Genomic DNA, 26,679 nt, shown 5'->3' with positions numbered 1-26,679 from the left:
ATTCCACGCTAGACCTCATCACGGCGTGCTCTTGCACTTGCAAAGTTGCAGCACAAACGAAAAAGAATATCACAGGTGTCTCTGCAGGTTCCAGCAGCATTTTTTTTACCCATAGCCCCTGCCAGGAACAGTGAAAAGAGGGGGGTAGAACACATTTCCCTGCAGGGCGACGGCTGGTGAAAATGTGACAGGTAGCCTTTTTGTCAGCTCAACTGATCCAGACGATGCTCATGAAACAAAAACATGGCAATGATGGCCTACACACCCTTTTTCCATCCATGGAAATGATCATACGAGCAATGCAGGCGTTCATGGGCCTTTTTTACAGCTTTAATACAACCACAGAGAAGTAAACTATGCAAAGGACTGCTTGTCGTTATTGTCTGAAAAATGTTGCCCTACAATGTACAGGTAAAAATATATATATATCTGGTGCACGCTTGCCGTTGGTGTCAGTAGTATCTTTGCTGTGACCAAAGTCTTCTGAGCTTATGATTGAATATCGTACTGTCTGCCCCAAAAACGAACGGTTTTGCTGCAAGTCAGTGAACCACGCCCCTTGCTGCAGTATGTAACTTTCCTCAGAGTTCAGAGAACATGGCCCTCATCTGCAAAAGAGAGGAAATAGGGTTGAGTGACTCGTCAGACCTCTCATGCACCAGAGATGTAGCTCCGCTAACACGATACTGGTCATACTCGTACCTTGTCCCATTTACTTAAATCTTGCATACCATCCGAGCACTTCTGAAGCTGTCCAATGCGCAGATATGCAACGTTACTAAATTTAGCCAGTTCTCAAGTGCTGAGTGAATCAGCTGTATTGACAAATTATACACGAATGGCGCTTACCAACTATCAGAAGCTGAAGCTTAGGTCCGATAATGTTTTGATCTTCATCAACAATACAACCTGACATTGGAAATTATCAGTGCATCTTTTTTATGAAATTATCAGTGCATTAATTCAACATATAAATTTCAAATAAGAATCAAAGTCACTCTCCAAGACCTACCATTTCATCACTACTTATAGGATTCAACATTCAAAGGATGCTGAAGACTGAAATCCTTGAACTCTTTCAGTAGAAGTTTAGGTCAGTGTATCCGTACGGGTTAATGTCAGTGTATCCATATGAGTAAGGCAGCAGTTCTTCGATGTCCAGTTGAGAACTTGAGCAACTCATCTTTTGGATCCGGCTATGATTGATTGATTCCACTTCTGCACTGAAGACGCTGTAGACCGGCCTATGGTCCGAAAAGCGAGATTCACCTCGTACGTATGACAGTTGACCAAGGCCTCTTCCATACCATAAAATACGGTCACACCTGCATCACAAGATTACTGAATTTACTTGACTGTACAAAATTTGACAAAAAAAGGCACTAAATTCTGCAGCTAAAATACCATGCAGGAGTTCTCCTCTTCTCCTTCTGATTCATGTCATCTCCAGCGTACTTGTCAGAATTGTTCGAGTACTTGTATGTCGGGGGAAAATATATATTCCCCTCATTCCACCCAACAAATACTCGTCCACCTCTCTGCTCAATCCTTAGCTGAAAGTGTCAAGTTTTCATGTCTTTCAGACCACAGATTATTTCAAAATCATTTTTATAATGAAAACAATAGCTCTTTTGCTTTTGCCAAGCTACCAGAAATCTCGTAACATGATAAAGTAAAAGAATGACAAGACTAAAGGTTCTGAGTTGCCTGTGGCACAAGAATTTTACTGCTTTCTAGAGCTTCAACGCTACACACACGCACACATTGTGCTCAAGAAGGGTTACCAAGCTCTCACCTGATCTTTCTCCAGCAAAGCTTTCCAATTGCGCATCTCCACGAGGGCCTTCACTGACCGATAGGAAAGCGCGATTCGGTAGTTTAGGTCCCCGAGCCAGATGATTCGACTGCAACGAAAGGCAAAACAAGGGACCCAAAGTCAGAACAAATGCATATGGAGTTTCATAAGTCCACTGTAAGGTTCTTTGCTTACTCATGCTCTAAGATTGTTTCTGGTGATCGCTCATACTGCCCATAGACCATTGGAAACCTGGTCTTTCTGATGATTTCCAGTACATCGGAGTTCCTCCGCAGCTCATCACCTTCCTTCTGTCCTGAAGTCAGGTGGCTGCAGACGAAGCAGAAGCTTGTTTGGTGCAGTGACATGCTAATCGAAATTGAACCCTGGAAAACAAATTTTTTACCATCGAATATTTAAGCTAGCAAGATTCTTGTTTGTTATCAAGTCATATAGGTAGACTGGAAAAGCGATAAAACTAACGTGATTAGGTAGCATTAGAACACTATGACTAACCTTATTCCCGAGGTAGCCCATCAGTCCTCTCCCAACACAAGAAACCTTCAGATTTCTTATGTCATCCCTTATGTCTTTCCGAGCCCAGATCATCAAAAATAATCCCACCATTTGTTTGCTTGCCACCAGACAGTATCTGAACATCCAGCCACCACAAAAATAATTAACTAAATACCATAAATATAGGATTGACTAAGCTTCAGGAATGAAAACTTCCAACTTAAAACTTACCTAGTATGACCAGCTCGTCTCTGACTATCTTCCAGAGATGATGCATTACCATATCCATATGACATTGGTGAATAAATCGTACTCGGAGACTCTCCAGTATTATTCTCATCATCTGATGATCCACCCCACCTGCAGGTGTTTTCATAGTCGCTAGGCCTACGGCCATAGATTGCTCGGTCACAGACACTATACCGACGTTCCAGCCTTGGCTGGGGAGCAAGAATGTCACCCTCCATTCTCAAACTCCGGCTAAGCCCGGCCTGGAAAGACCGACGATGAAAGAATGGTGCATTGTTCTGCCTCGATGACAAACCCTCAAAGTCATCATCTATCTCCACCACTGGGTTAGGTGCCGGAGACGGTGTCCGGAAGCTCCCATTGCCACTAGTGCCTGGCCAATTGTTCAGTGTCCTCCTGACCAGAGACACCCATCTCCTTGCTGGGCCATTGTCCTCTGTCCCAAGAACGTTCCCAGCATTCAGCGGGACGATTTCTTGAAACCTAAACACAACAGCATTGACAAAGTCAGTATTATCTTACCTGTAATCACTGTCACAAGAATTCAGATACTAAAACAGAGGTGTATCAAGTACCCGAGGACGTAGATGTCAGCAGGAGGTGCAGCATGGAGCCAGTCCTCAAGACTCATGTTGTTTGGTGGGGAACGGCCACCAACATTCCATGTAGCAACAAATATCCTACTTCAAGAACAAGAAGAGTTATTTACAGTCCAAATATGCGATTGGGTATGAGCACTAACATTGCAATGCAGAAGTATACCTGTAGTCCAATGTAACTGTAGCTTCAGCGGCGTCAAGGTCAATTTTTCCTCGCCTCGAGTGCCCATTGCTCCTCCTTGAGGACCTCTCTGAATCAACATGCCACGGCAAAGGGAATTATTCAGAAATGTGTCCGTCGAGATAACAACGATGAAGCCTTTGCTAGTTGCTCACCTGTCTTGCTCTTCTTGACTGTGCTAGGCTCCCTCCTGGTGAAGCTGCTGCCCCTCCACTCATCATCGGCCCCTCCTGCAATCGAAGCAGGAAACCGTCGGTCAGGGCAAATAGCTAGTAACAAGAGATTGGGAAAACTGGAAGGTTGGGAGCTTTCTGCGAGTGGCAAGAAAAGAGAAACAAGACAAGGACGGAGGAGAAGCTGAAGAAACAACAAAACTGATCTTCAGGAGACAGAGAAAGATATGGCAAGCTCACTGTTGGAGCAATGGGGAGCAATCAGGCCCACTGATAGAAACACACACAGCGAACTCACTGAAATACGCACCTGTCCTCCCAACCGCAGCTACATCGTCGGCATGGAAGTCACGGGCCTTGCTCCTGATGTTGAACCACTTCCTCACCAAGCTCTTGGACCACGAGAGCTGCAAGTCACAGCAACACATCAAGGAACGCCGCCACATTGAAGCACGGAGAAACAAAACAAAACAATTAATTTCAGAATGCATAGCTCAGTGAAGGTCCAGGGATGGAAGATACCTTGCTCTTCTTGGTGGTGTTGCTGCCATCCCTCATTGTTGCTCCGGGGAACACTCATGCAGCCGAAGAGACTGTTGCTTGCTGCAAAAATGGACGGCCGATGCAGGTAGAAGAAGCCAAGCAGAGGCAGAGACAACTGTTTGTTTTCTATAAACAAAGCTTGTGATTTGATGGAAAGAGAGAGGGAGGGAGTCAGGGAGAGAGAATTGAGGATGAGAACAAAATCTGGATTCTGTTTGGAGGAAAGAGCCCGGTAACACCAATGTCCTAACTGGCTCCTGAAGCAAAGGAAGAACAACAAAATGTGATGCTACTATGCTACCACTAGTCTACAGCCTCACAGGGCTTCTTGTGTGTATGTGTATGTTTGTGTGAGCATGTGTGTGTGGTGACTGGTGGGAGAGCTAGAACAAGGTAAAGTTGGAGGAAGGAAGGAAGGAAGGAAGGAAGGAAGGGAGACTGGACTGGAAGGCTCTGTCTATCTCCTTCAAAAACCTGGGTCTTTGAAGGTAAAATTGTGTGAGTAGCCTAAGTACGTGTGAGGCAGGGAGAGCATAAAGTGTGGAGGAATCTTCTTGCAAAACCAAGAAGGGAAATACGTAGAACTGTAGAATGGCAAACAATGCATACAGGCACAGTAGCCTTCCAGGGAAAAGTACTGCAGTATTTAGCATGTGACGACTCCTTGAAGCAAAAAGGACCACTTACTCAACCACCTTGCTATTGGGCTATTGGCATACTGTGCTGCAGTCATTTAACTCCCAAATTCTACACCAAATACGTACACGATTTTTTTAAAAAAAATCTTCAATGTGTTCTGACACTATTTTATATAAAATATTTATTTTATTTCTCCAAAAGGATATAAGAAATCCTACAGCAGTGCATGTAATGCCAGCTATTTCAAATATTTGGTATCACTTATAGTATTCTGGAGGCTCACCCTAAAAAGGATATCGTGTGCACCAGTGTACTAGTACTGCAGTGCTGGCGTGTACCTTTGATCCCTCCCTCCACTGGCCGCTCACTCGTCAGGCACCACAGCAGAGAAAGAAACCAAGAGCAGTTGAGGTCTTGGGGAGGAGCAGAAAAGATAAAGTCGGAGAGGAGAGACTGCTCACCCTTCACAGAGACCCTTCCTGCTTTTCTCCCTTCCAAGGCGTTTCTCCCTGTGTTTTTCGGCAGCCGATATGATACGGCCCCCTATTTCGTTTGTTTTTCTTTCTTCCTTTCTTTTGATATGCTTTGGTACTTCGGCTCGAGGTGATTGGGTCTTTCCCTCTTTGGCCTGCTGGATTTTGTGTCCCTCACTCCCTTGTACGGCAAGGAGAGTGTGAGTTGGAATTCGAGATGCTTTCATTCAGAGTGCTGTTCTAGACAACTCACATGGAAATTTTTTGTTATCTCAGTGCGAATAAATGGGCAGCATTAACCTGGATCTTCACGGGTACAAGTGTCGTGAGGCTACTTGGAATGGAGCTACCAGTCACAGCCACAGGGATGTGGGAGAAGGACTCTTGTTCCGCGAGTACCTGGGTCACCGGGTGCGTGCCTTTTCAGTTTTGAGAGCGACCCTGGAATCTGAATGGAGGTGATTGCACATTAGTCCCTACTTCCTAGATTTCACTGGGAATGTTGGGCTTGTCAGCACCTTCAGTCCAAGCGATTCGCTCTTCTTTTCATGTGCTCAAGAATCAAGTGCAGATCGTCTTGGTAAAAGGAGAGAGCTTAATTTCTTTTCTGATCCTTCCTTTTCTTTTTTCCTAAGAACCGGTGACCAACCAAATCAGATCGAGATCGAAAGAAATGAACTGAATAAGATACAGCCCTCTTGATGCAAAATCGCCACACCTATATGCTACATCTGTTTGGAGTAGTACCATCTTTGTAAAAATGTTAGCACTATAGTCGTGGTACTTGCAAGGAGATAACACTTGGGACCAACTTTCCACCGGGTAATAAGTCAGCTGCAAAGTACTTACGAAAGGACGCAGACCGGGGGCTCTCAGTACGGACATAGAAATAAGGGAGCTGATCTCAGCAGTAAAACAGCCAGAGGTTGATTCTTCTGCGCCCATTTTGACTGACAAGGTTCGGGTGTCACCTTGGACAGAAGTTACTTACCCCATTCACATGTGCTTTCTTCGTACACTGCCAAAACAGTCATTAGATTGTTTCTGTGTAAATAGTAGCAGTCGCAGTGAGGCTTTCTTGTAGAAAAAACAAAGAGCATTCAGGACAGTGCATGGGCATGAATCATGAATTTTGACAAAGCAGCAATTCTTTACAACTTTGTTCGTAAACATGGTACTATCAAATTTAGCACAGTAGTTTCTTCAAAACTGAGCATGAGATCAACCAGTAATTGGATACAACAAAATAAATGGCAAGAATTATCTTGAGAAGAGGACAGCAAAACCTTTGTGCCAATCACGTGACATCCATTTTCAATGATCATCTGCTCAGATAGTAGGACGGTCTTACCAGAAGTGGCCAATCCGTCTGAACTCTGATCCAGCCAATAATTAACAATTAGCATCATAATCCTGGACCAAGAGATTACGACCAGGGTTACCTCCGTCAAAAGTTGTGCAAAGCCCCATCCTTTCTGATTAGTTTATCCCAGAATTCCCACGGGTGTATGGCAGCTCAGAGAAAGTATACCTGAGTGGAGCAGATTCGTTATTTATCTCTCCATTCCAAGTACATACTGATCATGAGTTAAATAGCATGCTGCCAACAGGATACTTACTGCCCCAATCATGGCGAAGCAAACAACTTTTGTCTTTAACAACTGCGTACACACTAGATTCATATGCACAATACAAACCATATATTATGCGGTGTAGTATATACCAATGCTACATCTACATGCCAGGTATATATGGCATACTGAATGTCTGAATTCATGGTCCCACTGTCATAGAAGATATTGCACGAGTGGGTGGAAAAGATGGTCAGTTTTTAAATGGTCACTTAGTACAGCCCTAAGCATGGGTATAATCTGTGATTAGACTAGTGACTAGGTTGATTAATCAATCAAAAAGTACATCCTTGGCTAGTTGTTGAGCATATTTGCTCCCTTCCCCAAGACAGGGCCAATCTTCTTGAGTTGAGAGCAGACTTGACCAAGAATAAGAACATGGGAACTACTAGCCCTGCAAGCTGTGCAACTGATTGGTAGCCCCACTCAGCAAATTTTATTGTTAGAGAACTCCATAGAGCCTTGTGTAACTTGAAACAGCACAAGAGGGCACTTACACTAACCTATCTAGGAGATTAGGGGCATTAAGCTTGAAATGATTGACTGCATAGAGTACATGTGTCAGGATAATGACAGGGCAAAGCAAGTTTCAGGGTCTAGATTAGCTATAAAGGCCATCTTGGGCACGCATGCTCTTCCCTAATCTCCAGAAATGGGAATCCCTACATCTTCCTTATTCATCGCTGAGGCATTCACATTGGTTTAACTCAGAAAGAATGCAGTAATTCTATCAAGATTTCTGCTCTCACAATATAACTAGGTCATCTAACAATCCGTATACTCACTATATTTGTATAAAACAATGAAAATTCCAAACTGTTTCCCTCAAAAAAAAAATCCAAACTGAATGCTTAATAGGTTACCAATACAGATAATGATTTTACATATGACAGCCAAGTTTTAAATTCTAGTATGTTTTTAGGAGTACTAAACTGTAGTTTATGAGCACGACTCTTGATAATGGATGGTAGAATTGAATAAAATCTAGAAAATTGGGGAAGCAGAAATAGCACCGCTGCAGAACTTGCTTAAACCTCAAAGGAAGTACTCCATACTAATCTAAAGCGCCCTAAATTGCTGAAATAGAAATCAAGAAATGGGAAGGTGTCCCCTGTGAACTGTGGAGTCAGTCGAAACAGGATCCTCGTTCCATGCTTTGGCCAAAGTGCTCCTCTTTGGCTTTTGCTTTTTCAGCTTTGCAGGCCCTCATTTAGTTCTACCCCCCCCCCCCCCCCCCTCCACTCTCTCTCTGGCCAACGGTAACAGAGGAAGTCAGTAAGGTTTGGGCAACATGCTTCAAAAGATTGACATACTGCTGTGAACCTGTTATATTCTTTGCACAAAAGTGCACGCCATTTCTTCCGCAGCTAAGCTAGCAAGATTTAAGTGTCGAAGATCTCCCTTTCAATCTCTCCCTAACACACTTCCCTCGTGTCATAGTCTGAAAGCCTCTAGTTGATAGGGATGTACACGGAGGACAACTCCAAAGCCTCTTTGAAGTGAGGATAGTTGCCGACTTGCTGTTGTTCATCAATCTACCACATACGCTGTCTCTCTCCATTAAACCCAAGCAAGTCATGCACACTATCACTCTCTTTGTCAGCATCCTTTTCCCATGCACACACAGTCGCACACTCTGTCACTCTCTGCTGCCATTCCAACCTTTTGTCCCAATCCCTACAGCTCCATTTCTCTCTCTACCTCTGCATTACCCTGCATACACCGTTTCTGTTGTCGTAAAAGTATCTCTCTCTCTCCAACTGGACCCCCCAGTGGCCCAGTATTGATAAACGCATCAAATGACCATCATTGACAAAACCTTGGAATCTGGCTCACAGTTCATGGCGACATGAGCGTGCCATGAAAGCCCAAAGTGTAGCATGTAGTATGCCCTTTACAACATGTATACTCTCATCACCCCATTTAATTCTAACAGTAAAACAACATGATATTTCAATACATAATAACTAGCAGACCTTATAGAAGTCCGTTCCTACAGTTATGGTGCTGCATAAAACCTACGGGATTTGTAAGCCACATAAGCTAGAATCGCTTACACAGAAAGAATAAAAACTGTTATATGAACTCTATTGAGTCTGCCTATGAATATGATTGCAATTGGCAACCGTAAACTATCAGCACACCTGGTAAGGCCCATACCATATGAACACAGTAGAAATTGTCCTAGCAAATTATCAAGCTGCTGCAACAACGAGAAGAACTTAAACCAAAAACTAAAGATGCAAAATCTGAGCAACGTAGCAAGAGGCCAGGCGACAGTCTTTCCTCACTTAAAGTGCTTCTGCATACGTACAGCCACGCGAGGGCTGGATTCTTGCCATCTCTGAACCTTCCAAAGAAAAACGTCTCGAGTGGTCCATCCAACTTCTGCAGTTGCCATGCTCCTGCTTAAAAGAGAAAACCAAGCCTGCAACAAGCAATGTACGCAAGGACTAGTTACATATGTCGCGCGTGATCAAGATCCAGGACCACATGAATAGTATAGCATTGTAACAAACCTGACCTGTTATAGCATGGACAACTGACCAGAAATCATGTCTCTGAACCGCAGCGATCTTGTGAAAGAGAGTGGGAAGATTTGATTCCCAAACGCGCAACAAGGATTTGTCATCTTTGAATCTTGCGATAACCTGATTTCATCATAAAATGAACTGTTGTCATTCACAATTTTTAACATCACTACAACAGTAGTCAGGACACTAAAAGTAGGTTAAACTAAAAAACAGACTATCTAACATAACATGGGGATCTATGATACTGGGAGATATTTCATTGTGAATCTGTGCTAATGAGATATGAGCACAGTCTTGCCTTAAAAAAACTAGATGCCAATAAAAAATATTCTGTGAGCAGAAGGCCAGATGCCCACCCTCACTGTCAACCATCAGATCGGCCCCGGAGGGCTGAGATTGGTCCAAGGCAGACGTCAAACCTCCAATTTGTTTTTCCAAAACAGAGATAAGCCAAGCAACTGTCCTCACAGAAGGTGCTGAGAGTCCTGTGGATACGGATGATGCTTCTTAAAGAAAAATCCAAGAGATCCATAAGACAAATGACAATTGTTGACCTCTGAAGTTGTACATGAATAATGTACTTTCTAAGCAATAATCTTCTGTTCACAATAATTTGTCCTGTATCGTAGCTAATATTCACTGATATATGATGAAGTACAAGATTGTTGACAGTTGGAAGGGAATAGCAGCATATCTCCCAGGCACACACTTCACTCAGACTGACAAAGTGGTTAGTGAATAACATAGTTGGACCAAATGCAAAATTTATTGAGGAGTATATAATCTTCAAATTTGAGAGGCAGGATGAGTAGATTCAAGGAAATAATGCATTTGGAGAGCTTATCGCACCCTATCAAATGTTGTATGCAAAGATCAGAAAGCTCCCAGCAGCAGTCCTAACTTAAAGAACAATAAGAGCCGGTCCAATAAAATGTAAAGCGACTTGGTCAATTTGCTGACACAAAATTTCTGAGTATACGAGCTTGTCTGCAGGGGACAGAAATAAGAAATCATCGTGTAATCACTTGATTGGTGCTGTCCTTGATACTCACTTGGGCACTGAAAAATAACCATGAATAGGACACCGCTTTACTAACCGTGATCCCTATAGAAGACTAGGCGTTGTTGAATTTTGAGACGTCATATAGAACAGCATGGAAGACCAAGCTAACTTGCTCTTACAATACGATGAATTTCCTAGTTCCTACATTCAGAGATGAAAAAAAAAACTAGAATTTAAGGAAATTATATAAATGCATTTTCCTCCCTGCATGAAAAATACCGCCCTCTGCAGACAAAGCAATTAAACTCCAGAAGAAGAGCTATGGAGAATTACCAATTAGAGTTCAGCAGCAGCAACAATTATCATTTTCGCTACTCAAACTCAAGGCCTGTTGAATGTCTAACAAAGCTATTTCCTCAACGTGACATGTATACCAATCAATGCGAGAAGCATATGGGAGATGAGATGAGTAAACCAGCCGCTGCCATTTACCGTCCAGTAATACTACCATAGCAAGCATCAATCCACCCGCTGCTTGGCGAAATAATTAAATATTTGTCTTGACTTCCACTTCCACCTTGAGAAGACTAATTGGAATGCAGGCCGCTACCGATTCTGCAACCAGCTCCTAGGGCGAGGGAGGCGACGCGCGTGGCAAGTGATGGCGCTGCCGGTCCCCGTTGAGGGGGGGTGTGGAGACACGAGAGGCGTTGCAAGGCCGGGCCAGCGACGGCAAACCCTCGCCGCCGCCCGCCATTGGACTCCTCCAATTTTGTCTCGGCTGACTGCCCTTTCGGCCGAAGAAACGGATCACATGGACCTAGATCGGACTGAGGGCTCTATTGGGCCTCTCTGAAGATCAGAGACGAATTGATACAGTAGGCGCGTGGAGGCCCATTGACAATTCATCCTTTACTATCGCTCTCCTGCTAACTGAAATCTGATGTTCTCAACAATGAGTGCTTTTGCGATGAACTGACATGTGACATGTGATGATCCTACATCCTGCCATGCAGATCAATCATGCAATGCAACATACCCACATCAGGAGATCATTCAGTTTTGGTAGTCACGAAAGATGTCTGTTATCGCTGCCACATAACTGACCGTAGGTCAGCAGCGTGCAGATTATCAGGTAGCAACTACCCTGCGTCTACGCAGGCCAGGCCCAAATGGATTTTTGCGTCAATCTCATCGACAATGCACTCGCATTTGAATTCCTCTCCTGAGTTTGCGTTTGAATTCCTCCTGATTTCGCGTTTGAATTCCTCCAGCGGCCAGCCAGTAGTGAGAATGGATTTGATTGGATTTCTGTGGTTTCCTTGGCAATGCACCAGTACAATACTCGAGATGCTGGTATATATTTATATCTCGGCTTGCTTGCTGACAGCTCGTGTCGTCAGACTCACTCAACTATTACATCTGCACACACCGTGTCGCCGTCGTCCTTCCCGTTCAGACCATGCTCTCGCGGGCGGCCGCACTGTCCATGACCACGCCGGGCTTGTGCGAGTGCAGCACGTAGTCGCACGACGACACGGCCTCCCCCACCGTCGGGAAGATCCACTCGTGGCCGATCAGCTCGAGCACCTTGGAGCTGTCCAGCTTCTTCATGATCTCGCTGCCAGGGTTCGCCAGCACGATCTGAAAAGGGCACGGCGGAAACGAAGAGGACTGAATCAGCCAAGGTTCATGCCATGACATCTCAGAGCTCGCTTCAAGTTCAGAACAAGGCGCGGTGTTACTGCTTTTGCTCTTACCTGCATGCCCCTTCGTTCCAATTTCTTCTTGAGTTCATCCAGCATGCTTGTCCCGCTCGTGTCGATGCTACCGACGGCTGCAGTAACAAGAAAGACAGATACGTGTATCATCAGGCCATGCTCCATGCCACGCATTCGCAGAAAGATGCAATGCTCAGGTGTTTGTTTCTGATGCAGAGTTTCAGAGTTCATCAGACAAAAGGCGACAACTCACCACCCATGTCAAGGACAACGTACTGCACGCCCATCTCGCCCTTGCCCTGGGTGCGCTCTTCCTCCTCGTCGATCCACCGCGAGATCCTGACCATCAGAACACGAGTTTTAGTAAGGTCACCGGATCGTCCTTGTCATCCGTTCTGAGCCGCCTTTTAACTTCTTCAGTTCATCAATCAGTTGCTTATTACCTCTCTCGCAGGTAGCTGGCGTTGGTGAAGTAGATGGGCGCGTCGATACGCAGCACCAGGACGCCGGGCACCGTCTGCGCCGTGGTGTACTGGTCCATCCTCCGGTAGGTCATCGTGTTGGGGACGTTGCCGAGCACCGTCGTCCTCGGCCGCGCGATGAACAGCATCACCCGGAGGATGGATATGGAGACCGCGACGACCAGGCCGATCTCGACGCTGCCGAAGACGACGCCGAGATAGGCGCCCATGCAGACGCAGAAGTCCACCTTGTCGACCTGCCACAGGTGGATGGCGCCCTGGTAGTCGATCAGCCCCAGCATCGCCGAGATGATGATCGCCGACAGCACCACCAGCGGGGTGTAGTGGAACAGCGGGGTCAGGAACAGCAGCGTGAGCATCACCGCCAGCGACATGACCACGTTCGACATGGCCGTCTTGCACCCGGCGTTGTAGTTCACGGCGGACCGCGAGAACGGGCCTGGCATGCACATCATGCAAATGATTTTATTAGCAACAAGGTATTCTGAATCCTGTACTTGTTTCATAATCTGACTGAATCTAGCACCGGAAAATTACCGGTGGTGAGGTAGCAGGATGTGAATGATCCGACGACGTTCATCGTTCCGATGGCGATCATCTCCTTGTTGCCATCAATGTTGTAGTTCTTGAACATTGCGAAGCTCCTCCCTACTGCAATGCCTTCCTGCATTTGACAGTACGAGCAAACCACTGTAAGTACTTGGGCTATCAATGAAACTTCTGAGACATGTAACTAGTGAGACAGGGATAGTAGCCCTACAGCGAGGGCAATGACTCCGGTGATGATCCCGGTCTTCAGCGCGAGCATCATGTAAGGTGGCGAGAACTGCAGGCTTGTCACTGATGGTGGGTTCAGACCCTTCTTCAGGTAACCAATCTAGGAAAAAGGAATCATACATCAGTAACTATTTCTACTGAATGTTCATTTTTTGTTTACGATGCCATGCTTGTATCCGACAGAATTCGGAAGTTGTGCTCACCACTTGGATGCCATGGTTTTCAGCATGAGTGAGGTACACCAGGACACTCCCAAGGACGACCGAAGTCAGTGGCGCCGCCGCGGATATCCAGAACAGTTTGGGCCGCCTCTTGCTCTGTCAAAACAAGATCACATTAACCTTCGCAACTTTACACTTGGAAGTCCTGTGTTAAAATACGCAATAATTTTTAAAATTTAATAAATAATTATTAATCACGCCAAGGAACAAGACGATTGGGAAACTTGGACTAATTAATCAGCCGATATTACACCACTTTTAAGAACAACTTCTGCTTGCGACAATATAGAGGGGTCCAATGTTCTCCAGTGCGGCTTTTCCCTGACGGTTCTTATATGAAAAAGTTGCTACACTAAAAAATGCAGTTTCGCTGGTGGACATTGGCCTTTTGCAATTATTGCTCATTCTTTTCACTACCCATGAACATGAACCTGGATCTTTGAAACTGATGCACACGGAAGTCAAAAGCTTTTTCTAGCAAAAGCTGCTGCGTATGTCTCATGCAATCATGCAACGGCCCCACTGAAGCCGCACGGACAGGGATCCTAATTCCTAAGTTGTACGTTCTAAGCCTGAGTCAAACTCTGTGCCTCCTCTATCATTAGTATCTTGACACGACACGGGTTGTTCTTGTTTTTCAGGCGCAAAGGCAAGCGATAAAAAGAGGTCAAATTGGATTATGCAGGCTAATCTTTTCATTTGGGGGGAAAAAAAGGATGTGCGGGATAGGGAGATGTCCGATAGAAGAAGCCAAACTTGGGCAGATTATCGCGTCGGCGATGCATCTGCACGCTGCTATCCAAAAGGGCCTGATGGAGTGACGGATCGATTCCATTGTCGCCCCCCAGAATCAGGTCACGAGATGGCGTCCTTATGTCAGTCATGTGTGCATGTGGCTCCAAGTCATGACATGACAAACTCCTCTTTGTTGCATCTCTAGCACACGGGCTGTGGCTGTGAGGCAGTGACCACGGCTATACCTGCAGACTGCAGTAGCAGTCACGGATTCACCAGGCTAGAGTCTCGCTTGACTACTCGGACGTTGCTATCTACTCTTTCTGAAACCACACGATTATTTGTTTCTCAATTATTGCTGTGGATGGGATATTTGTTTCTTCAAAACATTGCATAGATTACCAAGCATTTTGTCTGGACAGCTACTTTGTCCTAATAAGGCAAACCGAGCTTATAGCATCTCAACTATCATGTTAGAGGATTTTGAATAAAAAAAGTACTCCAACATATCCTTTTCTTTTTCCAATAATTATTAGGACAAACCAATGCAGTAATCCATCTCAACTCTACCCAAGAGCTGGAGTTGAATATCTAGTTGGATTGGGATGCGTTATTTGAAAATTGTAAAAGCAACTCCCCAAATACCATCAAGCCGGCTATCTCGAGTCACGATCTTGGTACAAAGGGAGGTATTACGTCATGGTCAATTATACATAAAGTAAGGAAAAGAAAAAAAAAGATTCTTTTTTTTTTGAAAGACCATTAGAGACCACCTCAATTATACTAAATGATTCTCCCATGAGAGGCCATTTCAAGTATACGTCATCGCAGTTTCCTCCTACGATTCGTCGATTCTCTCTTGTGGTCCTCCTATAGTGCTGCTTTTAGTATGATTGGACCAGGCATTTCCCAAGGGCTGTCATGCCTAACCTTTCCTACCAAGCAGTTAATGCTAGTATACCCCTCACACTACTTCAGGGGGGAAATTAGGAGGGACTTGAACTCTTCATCTCGAGCAAGAACGGACCACGCAGTTGGGAAAAGGTGCGTGAGGTCTGCTCCATAATAGAGAAAAATGGGAGCTATTACTCCAGCACTTACGATGAAGCGGGTGACGAGGAGGAAGAAGAGGAAGCCGCTGCCGAGCACGACGCTCTCCCACCGCCACTGCAAAACAAAACCCATCGAACAAACCGTCAGGGACACGGAAATTAGTAGGTGAATTGAATTAGCATCCCGATAGCGACGGGGATCAGATCGATTTCGTGTCGCCCGTGTCACTGATGATGAGCTAGCCCTGCCGCAAGCGAGCAAGCGCGGTGACCGGCCAGGAGCGACCCACTGACCGGGGTCATTCATGTCCCTGTCTCCGCCGCAGGGCCCTCTGCAGAGACCTTGCCGGACATGCACGCCACGGCAACGCAACCTTTCTGCAGGGCTAGCTCCAGAGGCTCGTGCGCCGCCGCCGTCGCCGTCGCCGTCGCCGGCGTGTCGTGCACATGGCCACACACGCATGGTGCGTGGTCCATCCGTGTACCGTGCGTGCTTAATTGTCCAGCTGCTTAATTGTCTGGGAGCTGGTTGCTTGATAAGCTAGGCGATCGTCGATCGGCTAGCAGCGGCGTGTGGTAAGTACCTGGTGTGTCTGGGAGAAGACGGAGTCCATGACGGAGACGACGTCGGTGGAGGTGGTGAAGCGCTCGAGGCCCAGGATGCCCTTGAGCTGCTGGAGGCACACCACCGTCGCCGCACCGCCCATGAACCCCACGATCGTCGCGTGCGACAGGAAGTCCACGATGAAGCCCAACCTGTTGTTGCAAGCCCATCACGCGCATGCGTGCAAAGATTAATTAGTCTGCAGTTGTTTGGTTTCACCTAAAAGCTTATTAGCACGCCCTAAATTTCTAATCTTGCCTAAGAACCTACCATACCATCAGTTAACTAACTATAGTTTACTCTGTGCTAGAGACAGAGTGAGTGGTATACTAGAATGGTTACTCTAGAAACTGACTCTGTCTGAACAAGGTAGCTACTGCACTTTTAATTTTTGCCGCGCCTTTCTTTTTACCAATTGCACTAGGAGGTGAGCTAGAGAGGCTGGCGTAATAAGCTTAATCGTCCAGGCCATGAGATGCAGTACAGTACGCTATGTTGTCGTAGTAACATACCTGAGGAGGCCGAGCGAGGCCTGGAAGACGCCGGCGAAGAAGGTGGCGGTTAAGGCGAGGTGCAGGTACAGCGCCGGGTTCTCCGTCGGGGACACCTCGCTGCTGAGCATGGAGCCGATGAGCAGCGACGCCACCGCCACGGTCCCCACGGCCAGGTCCTTGGAGCTCCCCATCAGCGCGTACACCAGCGGCGGCACGAAGCTCGAGTCTGTAACAGCGAAAGCAAGCAGTGGCCGGTCGTCAGCGCTCGCGTCGTCCGATTCGTGTGTGTAGCTCGATGCGGCCGTGCATTCACGAACACTAATCAAATCAATGGCGGCCGAGGAATGGCAGCAGCTGCTTACAGAGCCCGAGGATGGGCGGCAGGTTGGCGAGCTTGGCGTAGCTGATGCCCTGCGGGATGGCGAGGCTGGCGATGGTGATGCCGGCGATGAGGTCGGCCTTGAAGGCGCCCAGCGTGTACGCCGGCGCCCACTCGAAGAACGGGAAGAAGTAGCGCAGCGCGGCCAGCGTCCGCCGCGCGGCCCCGCGCTCCCGCACCACGGAGCGGAACGGGTCGTCCGGGAAGAAGGTCTCCTTGAGGTTCGCCCGGAAAGTGTCCAGGAACGGCCGCGCCGGCGGCACCGGCACCCGCGCCCCCGCCGCCGACCCTCCGCCGTTCGCCTCCGCGCTGCCGCCGCCCATGGCTAGCGGATCGGAACTCGCGCGGGAGAGGTAGGTAGGCAGACCCTTTCGAGCAGAGCGCGGAGCTTTCTCCTTCAGGGGAAGCAGAGCGCCGCGGAGCTCAACTGCTTGCTGTCTGCCCGTTCGGTGGCGATGTCTCGGCGAGGCGTTTGGGGCGGGCTAGGCTATATATAGCGGGCTCAGGATTAGGCGATGAGCTCGGGATCCAGGCGCGATGTGGTGGGTGGTCCCGCCCGGCTGCCGCGTCACCCGATCGCGGGCGTGTTCGGCGCTGGTGGCGGGGCCGGGTCGCGTCGGGCCCCGCTCGCCGGCGAGACGGGGAGGGGGTTGTTTCGTACACGTGGGCGGGGCGCGCACGTGGAGCGCGGCGAGGTGGGCCGGCCGTGACACGGCGGCGCAGGGGGGCGAATCGCCTCGTCTGGTGCGGGTTGGCGGAGGCGGAGGGCTCGGCTCGTGTCGCCGGCGCCGCTGCGGGAACAGTGCCGCTGCTAGCTGGCCGATCGATCGGCCGCCGATTCGTCGACGAGTTCTTGGGTGAAACGCGCGTGCGCGAGGTGCTCCTCCGGCCGTGGCATTTCCGGATTTAGGAAGTAACCGCAGCTAGCCTACCAGCTAGTTGATCCCGTGCTCTTGGAACCGTGACAGTGTGACATTCACCTAAAAAACGAGGCGCGACGAGATTTTTTTTAGCTTGTCGTGACGTCAGGTTTTGTTCTACTTTTTTCTTTTGCGGGTGCGTGACGTCAGGTTTTCTTCCCGCGAGAACTACTTGCATGCACGCTTATGTACGTGAGGGTGAGGCGTTGCCTATTTCTTGCTTGGAGGCATACTCTCACGTGGCACGGCTTTTAGCCGAGATGCGCGCAATACATTACATCTTTTTTTTCTTTTGGTAGACAACGGTACATATGGATTCGTCTACGCTTTAGAACTGACGACGATTTTACGCCATTGATGAGTGATCAAGCCCATTTAGCCGGAGCTGAAAAGAACTAAGGTGGTAGTTACGATGACTAAACACCAGCCAAAGAGAGGAGCAGGCGAGCAAAGATGCGCGTCAACGTCACTTTGACAGCAACCAATTTGCGTGTGCACGAGCATCAACACGTGTTCACCGTTCTGAAACTATGGCACCCCTGGCTGAGTGGCTGAGGGGCTGCTACCCCACCATGCCTCTCCGGATCCTACCACCTCACAGCTCACACACTCGTTCAACGAACGATTCGTAACTTGCTTGGACGCGCGTGATCTGGCTCGATCAGATCGACGGGAAAATCTAGCTATTGGGTAGCTAGCCAGCTGATGCTGATCTGATTTGATCGTCGTCGCGCCGACAACCGACGGATCCGATCATCACTAGCTAGAGCGAGGCGGTCACTGTGCGGACTGGCTAGTGGCTACAGTCGCCGGCCGCACTTGGCCTTGCAGGCGGCCTTGTCTGGACCTCTCACGGATTCATCATAGACCACACGCGCAGTTCCCCGCGTCCTGATCAAATCATTGACCACGCATGCTGCATGCCTCTTGCATTCTGTGTGTGCCCCGTGGGCCCAAGCTACGAAATAATTGAGGGCTGACGACCCGTCTACAGCGCCCATACAGCATCACTGCACGTAGGCGTATGCATGTACAGAAATACGTCGTTTTCGATGTGCTCAGGTGTGGAGCGTCTAGCTTATTCTGCAAGCCACACGCGACGGCGATGTTGATTTAATTTGCGTGAAGGGAGGCGAGATGCCGGCGATGTTGATCGCCCCCTCCCGTCACCGAGAGTAGATGCAGCCAGCGCGTACGCCACCGAGAGGTCATTAGACGCGTATCAGCTTATCAGCGGGGCAAAGATGCACTCAGCCGTTGACCTCTCATTAGTACGAGATGAGTGTGATGCGCACGTGCCATGTCCCATGTGTGCCGGGAACACGCACAGCACCAGTCGCTGCAGATTGAGTCTGAATGTCTGATGCATCCACCACCAAGCAGCAGGCAGTATTATTGATTTGCATTGCTACTTCACCGGGTAAAAACTAGCCAGAATTACAGTTTGGAGAGTAATATAATTGTGCGTCCAGGGTTCACGAGGCTCGGATCAGAGTGGTGTTTTGACAGAGATGTGTGGGTCTTGAGTCTGACTGGTCTTACAGGACCTGCTGCTTAATCACCTAACCAAATGATCTTCCTCCCTGTACAGATTTGGAAGTTTCCCTGCCAACCCTGTCTGACTCTCACCTTCCATTATGCGCTAACTTTCGGCTCGGTACAAATAAAATCTGATGCACGGATGGATGATCAGTGCATGGACGAAGATTCCTGAACTGCTCGTACAGCGACGGGAGACACGGCATCGGTTCAAGGCCGGAGGCTTCCAGAATCCTGATCGGGATGCTACGACGCTACAAGTGCGTCTGCTTGATGGGACGTGCGCATAACAGTGCCGGTGCCGCCACAACGGCAGCCTTGCCAGAAGCAGCGGGGCACTAGTGATGTAGTGATCCAGCTTTGCTTGCCGTGTGGTTAGCTAGGGGTGTACAAGTGCGCGACGGCTTTGCACGCGACTACCGACTGACTCCAGGCCAGCAGATCGAAACGCCGAGTCCAAGTTCCTCTTCAAACCTGCAATCATTCATAGCTGGTGATCGAATTCGGTTCTAATCTTCCTTCTTCTTCTTAATGAAATGCTTGCCCAGGCAAGTTCTTGAAAAGAATTCGGTTTTAATCTCTCCTTCATCAGAGTTCAAACTGCCGGAACCTGACACGCCGTGCGAGCTGAACAAGTGTCCACTTTGACTTGGACCATCTCAGGGAGTAGTACCAGCTGGACGAGCTGCGAGGTGAGCAAGCACGCCAAAACTGTGTTGTGGACTGGAGTCTGCTGCGTTTCTGGCCTCAGAAAATTCAGAGTTTTCCCTGACAAGCAAAAAAAAAATAGGCCATCTTTCTTTGGTCCAATCTCTTCATGCTCCAGATGGATCGGAGTATTAACACATGGTTTCCCCATCATTTTCGACCGATCCTATCTATCCACGAGGCCCACAAGATATTCTCCTCCATGCAAATTCGGACAAGGAGCGCTCCGAGCTGAGATGGATGCATCTCTCGGACGAACAGAAATGGCGCGAAAAAAGTGGCGCGTTATTCAAGCATATCTGGATCGGAATTTCGCGGCCGTTCTTAAACAAGTGCAGGTTCACGTCTCCACGGAGGAGTGGGAACGAGCATGAGGAGGTGATTGTTCAGAAGAATCGAGCCACAGCGATCTATCCGCAAGCACATCAGGGGACTTTATACACACACACACACACACACGATATATCTCCGCTTTCATTCGCTTTACGGATCGACGAGGATTGTTGGGCTGCTATCGCGTCTCTCGGCTTTATTTTGCTGGACGATCATGTGCTCCTGGTGTTGTGGCTTTCAGGTTAACTTCAGAAACATTTTCGCCGGATGCGTTAGGCACGGTGCGCAGATTGGATTCTTTCAATCCCCGGCCGTGCTGCGAGCAGATGTCAGTTTCCAGGGAGAATGCGAATCGTTTGAGATGTTGTCTTGAGTGGCAGAAAAAAAAATGCAAAGGGAGGAACAGTTCTGGCTTCCTGAACGAAAGGAAAAATGGAACACTTTCACTTCGGAGATGTACTTTTGCGTGTACGAATTGCTCCTTGCCACATGTAGGGACAAAACTGTTAGCGTCGCATGAATTTTAGTGTGGACATCCTTTTGAATTTCTGCTCAGATCGTACTATCCTAATACCGGAGTAAGTAGCACAGCGTGGCTATTTCATTTTCACCATGTTGACTTGGCGTGCTATTCTGATTTTTTGTCATGAAAAGTGTCTTGGTACCAAGTGTCGTATTAAAGGTTAAGCATTTTCATCATTTCGTGGCTAACTAGTGGCTACCGCATCTTCAGTTTATCTCTGAGAAAATATCAGCCTGATTGTGAACAATGCATGCAGTTCTGCATATCCATCTTGGCCAGGTACAACCTGCCTCAGACAGATTGTTATGCGGATAAAATACTTCTAGTAAGGACATGTCATCTCAATTATCCTGATCTACATTAAAGCTGCTCCTTAAATAACATCCTCAAGGTGCATGTGTCCCTTCAGACGAAAAGAGCCATCAACGACCAGCCAATGGAGTATTCCTTCACCTACTACAGGCTCAAATTCTACATCGGTTGGCAATGCATGACTCGAGGAGATAAAGGTTATGCCACTGCAAATTTGAGGTCACTATGTGGACAAAATGTTGTCTCCTTCAAACGAAACCATCAACTTTACTTGAATGTTCCATAATGGAAAAGTGAAAGATAGACAGGGAAGTGTTGGAGTAGTAACTAATGAGTGTATAGCCTTCCCCGGATATGCTTGTTGAATGGGAGCGGTTTTCCTTGAAAGTTCAAAAATAAAGGAAACAAAGGAACAAGAGCAGTGACAAAGATGCAGGTTACAATATTTAGTTGAAAAAGAAAAGCAGACATATGCATAGCAATGAGTAGGTGTTTGACATTCATGCAAAAGTGATATTGCTCTGAATATGATTGTTCAGAACTCTAGGACTTGAAACAATGTCAACGTTGTTATTGGCAACCTACAATGCTTGCTCATATGAAGTAAATCAGATAGAGGCTAGCTCTTTTGTTCACTGTATTTAGCAGTGTTCTTCTGAGAACTGAAAGTATTTCCAAACATTCTTGATGTGTTCAGCTGAAATATGTAAGGATTTTAGTTCAGATACGCTGTGCAGCATATCATCAGTGAAGCAACACCTAGTGTCCCGATATTCAGATACGTCTTGAGGAATAAATCTCTGTTTTGGGCTGCATTATTGCAGTTGCCTGCGGATCGTGCCACTGAAAGTGGTTTCTAGCGCAGAGGACGTTCTTCTACAGATTCAGTGGCTCACCAGATTATTCAGAGGTCAGCCCTATAGGAGAAATGGAGAATAGGTCATATCATGCAGTTGCGAAACAGGATCTGGACACTGGGCTCCGGACACAAATAAGCATACCTGGATCGCCTGCAATTGCGTTTGTCGGCTGCATAATTGAGCGAGAAATGATGGATAATCGCTCAGTGGCTACTCCTGTAGCCCCATGCTTTGCGTCAGCACAAGGCGAACGGTTACCTGTTCATCTGGGCCTGAGCGAGTGAGCAACCTGCAGCCTGTGGCAGAGATCTGCACCTCTTTTCTCCACCACTAGAATCTCGTCACTGTTCATCGCGACGGCCATCATTCTTCATCCACGTCTCTGTGCTGCGAATTGGAGCACCTACCATGGACTGAAAATGATACGACATGTGTGCACAGAACAGCTCACAGGTCATTTTCGAGATATAAGCATTGCGATGGAACTTCTCCTTCTGAAATCAAAGTATGTTAAAATCGCAGTAGCATCACAGCAAACATCCATCGATCTTGTTCTTGAGATGGACTAGCAGGCAAGACTGTCACTGGCCCTACGGAAAGAGGAAACTCATGGGCTGTTGTCTGATTATGCAAAACAGTCGAATGCAATGCCTCTCTCTTCAAATTCAGAATCCCTTCCATTTTTGTCAGAACTAGGGAGAAGCAGTGGCGATGGGTTTCTTTGCATTCTAGAGGCAGGAACAGATTCTCCTGCATCCACTCCAAGAGCTTGCGCTAGAGCTCCTGTCACGAAAAAGGGCTGGGGCCTCTTCCCCCGCGTCTGGCTGGCTCAGGTAGGTCCAAGCGGCTGCTACTGAAATCCACAATCAAACAGCTTACGCCACACCGTCGCTGCGTCCTCCGCCACACCAACGCTAGGCCCTGAGCCGCACCGTGGAAAACACATCGGAGCTCATCAGAGCCACATGGACGACGGCGGGGCGTTCTTGACCGCAGCGCCCCGAGGACGAAGACGGACAGACGGGGCAAGCATGTACGTGCAGTCGTGCAGACGTGGCGACGCTGGGAAACTAGAGGCGCGGATCAACATCGCACGCCGAACGCACTCGGCACTGTAGTGTATGGTGGTGGCCGGTGCGCGAGTGGGCGTTGGCACTGTGCCACATGGGAACGACGGCAAACGACTCACCTCCTGAAAGGCTGAAACATCATGGCAACTGTGGCAAGTTTGTTGACTTATGCTGTCAGAAACTAGCCCGGATGATGCCCGGAGGAGGTATCAGAGATGGGCTCTGAGAATCTCTTTCGTCTTCCCAATGGCGGGTCCGGCAGTGACTGATCATTAATCCCACTAGGGCCTGAATTATTGCCCAAAAGGCGTAACGATGCAAGGTCGTCTTCTTCCTTTCAGCTCCTGTTTGCTTGTTCTCACTGAAACTGAAACATCCCGAGTTTGAGGATGGCTATGCAATAGCACTACTGCACTGTGCCGTGGTCCGTGTTGCAGCAGAATGGAGACAATGGCATGATGCGGTTGGCTTGGGAAGAAAAAGGATGGGTTAGTGATCGAGTGGCTGATGCCTATGGAACTTGACTCTTTTCTTTTTTTTTTGCGATGTTTCAGTGGTGATGAAGAATCTTGTAGAGTGTTGGGGCTCAGGCCTTATTTGCATGATTTTTTTTGGGGGGGGGGAGCCTTTATAATAAAACAAAAATTCTCCCATGAGTTGTTTGGTTGTGTCTAAATGTCCAAATCAAGCCACAAGAATGTACAGAAATACTCGCGAAAAATAAACAGAAATGGAAATGGAGGTTCCTGCAATGTGTGCTCGTCCAGACTCCAAACGCTCTTGGAAGCCGGTCCGCTAGGCCCAAGAGTGCGGCCCAACTCTGGCCACCCGGGCCCAGATTGTGCTTTCGGCCGCCGGGAAGACAAACCCACCTCCCCGTCCAAAGGCCCATACCCCCGTATCACACGCCACTGTTTCTGTCTCTGGCTTGCGGAGCCGGAGGAGGGGTCGGGTCCGCCGGGTCGGGCGTCGGGGAGACACCCCAGAACCCTCGCCGAGCCGTCTCCGGCGAACTGCGCCGGCCGTTTCCGCTAATCCTCTCCTTCCTCCCCAACTCCTCCGTTCGTTTACCCTAGGGAATCTCACCAGTTTCTTCTCACTAATCCTGTTAGGGCAATTTTAGTGTTTGATGCAGGTTCTTTTGCTAAGGTCTGGACCCATCAAGAAGGTGTTACCTTGGAATAAGTTGCTCCAACGTATAGTATTGTTTAGCACCCAACGTAGGATCCACGCTATTATTTGTTTAGCACCCAGCAAATCGCAGCATGCCCCCCCTGTGTCTGGAGTTAACACTAGTGAACTCATTTCACATCTAAACAATACTGTATCTTCCACGAGGGTTTGCAATCAAACCTTATTACATTGTGTGTCGTGGTATCCGTTCATACCACCCAATACCATGCAAAACATCACAAGTGGGCTACAAAAATATACAGTTTGAAATTTTACTATGTACTGCTCTGAACCAGCCACGTTCGTTGCTCTCTTGGCACACTGACGAGAGTAATTGCAAACTGATCACAAGCGTCTGCTTGGAGCTCCCGAGGAGGCACCCTGGATCATTGGAAGACCTGAACTCCTGAAGCCACCCCTCCATGGCACACACCAGGGACAGCGAGAGCTCAGTACAGGCCACGTCGCACCTGGAGAAGGAACAGAGGGAAGAAGGCTCTGTCAAGATTACATGGCACGATCGATGATGATCTACACGGGCGCTACGGGACGGGAATCTTGCGATTTTGTTCTCACCTCGAAGCCGACGAGCGACCGTGTCCGGCTGTACACGGTGGCCGCGGTGAGCACGGAGCTGGTGGACCCGCACTCGCTGCCCTTGAGCGACGCGCTCGACGCGTCCAGCCTCAGGCCCGCCGACCACGGCGACGACTGGCCGCCCCCTCGCGGCGCCCCGCCGGCCACCGACGAGGACCGCTGCATCTTGGCGCCCCTCGGTGGGGTCCCCTTCCTCCGGCTCGACTGCAGCTCCAGCGCGTCGGTGCGCTGGCGGGGCGCGCTCTGGGACCGCGCCTTGGCGCGGGACGACTCCGTGTTGGCCATGTAGCTCGGGCACGCCTCCGAGGCCGCCGACCCGTGCTGCGGGCTGCTCCGCGCCGTCGCCACCGAGAGCTCGTCGAAGTGGCCGCTGTACGCCCTCGGGCTCAGCTCCGTCACCGCCGATGGCGCCGGCGAGCACCGGCCGTGGTGCTCGAGGAGGAGATGCCTGTCCTTGGCCGCGTCTCGCCGCGCCGGCTCGCCGATGTCCATCTCCACGATCTTGGCGTTCTCCTCGCACGACCTATCCATCTCCTGGGTTTCCATGCACACCGCGATTAGCCATTGCCAGGGATGAGAGGTGTTGCAGGTGCTGTGTGGCAGTGTCGGTGAAACCAACTTACATAGGATCGGCGGTGCCTCGGGTGCTGCGGCGAGTGCCGTGGCCTGGGCGGCGGCGGCGCCAGGTGGTAGTGCTCCTGGAGGACGCGCATGCGCTGCGCCCGCAGGTGGGACTGCGCCGTGAGCAGCGCCTGCATGCACCGGAGCGTGGCGTTCGCCTGCTTCCTCACCAGCTGGCCCCGCACCAGAGCTTGTAGCTTCACGATGCCCCTCAGCGCGCACAGCGCCGTCCTCGCCTGCCACGCAAGATGAGCTGAATCAATGGTCGAGTTACATTATCCAAATCCTGCCGCGCGCGGTCCTGAGCTGCGGACGCGTACCAGGTAGCCTCTGAAGTTGGCCTGGATCCTGACCGCCGCCCCGTCCTCGATGAGGCTCGCCGGCAGGCGCGCCCTGCGAGAGGACAGGCGCGCCACCGCCGCTGCCGCGTGCGCCGCGGCCACCGCGGCGTCGGCGGCCGCCGCGGTCGCCACCGCGACCGCCACGGCGTGCTTCTTCTGATCGAACTCGATGTCCGTCGCCGACAGGCCGAGGCCCTCGTCCGGCCCGCTGCGCCTCGCCGCCGGGGTCATCGCGGCGGCCTTCCCTTCCTGCCCCGGCCGCCTGAAGCTCCACCGCTTGTCCTTGGGTGCCCCCGTAGCAGGAGGCGTCGCCGCCACGGCCATCGCCTCGGCGCGCGGCCTGTCCTTCTTCCCGGACAGGAAGCTCTTGAGCCACCTCCCCGCCTTCCCCATCGCTCGCTCGATCCCTGCAAGCACCACCACACGAAGACACGATGATCCCACCGCACCGCACGTTCACATCATCTTCAGACTCGCCTACTATACGCATCGTATTTCACGGCGTAGATTATCTACGGTAAGTACCAACCGGAGCGGACGCGACGCGAGTGCGGACGACGCCAGCGGCCAACCACCCCGCGCGGCGACGACCGGCTCAACGCTCCGGTCAACCGCGGCGAGCCGATCCAGCGGCCGGCCACGTGAAGCGGGTGGCCGCCGCGGCCACGGACACGATGGATCCTAGCTAGCAACAGCGCCGCCGCGCGAGCTCTCGGTTGTCAGAATCTTTTTAATACGGGAGCGCAGCGGCATTATTGCAACTGCGGGCGGGGTCCGTCCGTGCCAATCATTCGCCGATCGGTTGCGTTCCGTCCGTCCCCCTGACAATGGCGAAACGTGAGCTGTGCGCGCGCGGTCCATGGCCCTTCCCTGCCTGTCAG

General features: G+C 49.4%; 3 protein-coding genes across 3 annotated transcripts; all 3 read right to left on the bottom strand.

Annotated features, from left to right (window-relative positions):
• Positions 1-274: 274 nt before the first annotated feature.
• Positions 275-4,509, bottom strand: LOC112875867 (type I inositol polyphosphate 5-phosphatase 4-like). Its single transcript, XM_025939868.1, has 14 exons — positions 4,036-4,509; positions 3,824-3,920; positions 3,496-3,570; positions 3,323-3,410; positions 3,136-3,240; positions 2,543-3,043; positions 2,312-2,447; positions 1,991-2,181; positions 1,796-1,904; positions 1,405-1,553; positions 1,013-1,325; positions 850-909; positions 703-750; positions 275-608 (listed from the first exon to the last, which is right to left on the bottom strand). The coding sequence occupies exons 1-11, from the start codon at positions 4,069-4,071 to the stop codon at positions 1,079-1,081; spliced, it is 1,734 nt and encodes a 577-aa protein (XP_025795653.1). The 5' UTR covers positions 4,072-4,509; the 3' UTR covers positions 275-608; positions 703-750; positions 850-909; positions 1,013-1,078.
• A 7,112-nt stretch (positions 4,510-11,621) lies between these two features.
• On the bottom strand, positions 11,622-17,253 carry LOC112876777 (sulfate transporter 3.1-like). The gene is made up of 11 exons (XM_025940954.1): positions 16,785-17,253; positions 16,441-16,648; positions 15,909-16,080; positions 15,374-15,439; positions 13,520-13,633; positions 13,300-13,416; positions 13,077-13,203; positions 12,501-12,978; positions 12,311-12,396; positions 12,097-12,173; positions 11,622-11,980 (listed from the first exon to the last, which is right to left on the bottom strand). Exons 1-11 carry the CDS (start codon positions 17,122-17,124, stop codon positions 11,792-11,794), a joined length of 1,974 nt encoding a protein of 657 aa, XP_025796739.1. The 5' UTR covers positions 17,125-17,253; the 3' UTR covers positions 11,622-11,791.
• Positions 17,254-24,370: 7,117 nt separating this feature from the next.
• On the bottom strand, positions 24,371-26,461 carry LOC112876513 (cilia- and flagella-associated protein 91-like). The gene is made up of 5 exons (XM_025940642.1): positions 26,328-26,461; positions 25,778-26,205; positions 25,460-25,693; positions 24,816-25,370; positions 24,371-24,709 (listed from the first exon to the last, which is right to left on the bottom strand). Exons 2-5 carry the CDS (start codon positions 26,189-26,191, stop codon positions 24,689-24,691), a joined length of 1,224 nt encoding a protein of 407 aa, XP_025796427.1. The 5' UTR covers positions 26,192-26,205; positions 26,328-26,461; the 3' UTR covers positions 24,371-24,688.
• Positions 26,462-26,679: the final 218 nt, after the last annotated feature.

Source organism: Panicum hallii, chromosome 9, assembly GCF_002211085.1.
Source record: "Panicum hallii strain FIL2 chromosome 9, PHallii_v3.1, whole genome shotgun sequence".
NCBI classification, from domain to species: Eukaryota; Viridiplantae; Streptophyta; class Magnoliopsida; order Poales; family Poaceae; genus Panicum; species Panicum hallii.
The sequence above is the reverse complement of the archived record's forward strand: the minus strand, read 5'-3'. Positions and strand labels throughout refer to the sequence as shown.

Bases quoted from the DNA above. Each gene is read 5' to 3' on its own strand.
- LOC112875867 (XM_025939868.1), bottom strand. From the start codon at position 4,071: ATGAGGGATGGCAGCAACACCACCAAGAAGAGCAAG. The intron at 3,921-4,035 runs GTATCTTCCATC...TGTGACTTGCAG, and splicing joins ACACCACCAAGAAGAGCAAG to CTCTCGTGGTCCAAGAGCTT. The intron at 3,044-3,135 runs GTACTTGATACA...TGTTGTGTTTAG, and splicing joins GCTGACATCTACGTCCTCGG to GTTTCAAGAAATCGTCCCGC.
- LOC112876777 (XM_025940954.1), bottom strand. From the start codon at position 17,124: ATGGGCGGCGGCAGCGCGGAGGCGAACGGCGGAGGGTCGGCGGCGGGG. The intron at 13,417-13,519 runs GTGAGCACAACT...CCTTTTTCCTAG, and splicing joins AAAACCATGGCATCCAAGTG to ATTGGTTACCTGAAGAAGGG. The intron at 11,981-12,096 runs GTAAGAGCAAAA...TGCCCTTTTCAG, and splicing joins TGGAACGAAGGGGCATGCAG to ATCGTGCTGGCGAACCCTGG.
- LOC112876513 (XM_025940642.1), bottom strand. From the start codon at position 26,191: ATGGGGAAGGCGGGGAGGTGGCTCAAGAGCTTCCTGTCCGGGAAGAAG. The intron at 25,694-25,777 runs GTACGCGTCCGC...CTTGCGTGGCAG, and splicing joins CCAACTTCAGAGGCTACCTG to GCGAGGACGGCGCTGTGCGC. The intron at 25,371-25,459 runs GTAAGTTGGTTT...ATGGAAACCCAG, and splicing joins CGAGGCACCGCCGATCCTAT to GAGATGGATAGGTCGTGCGA.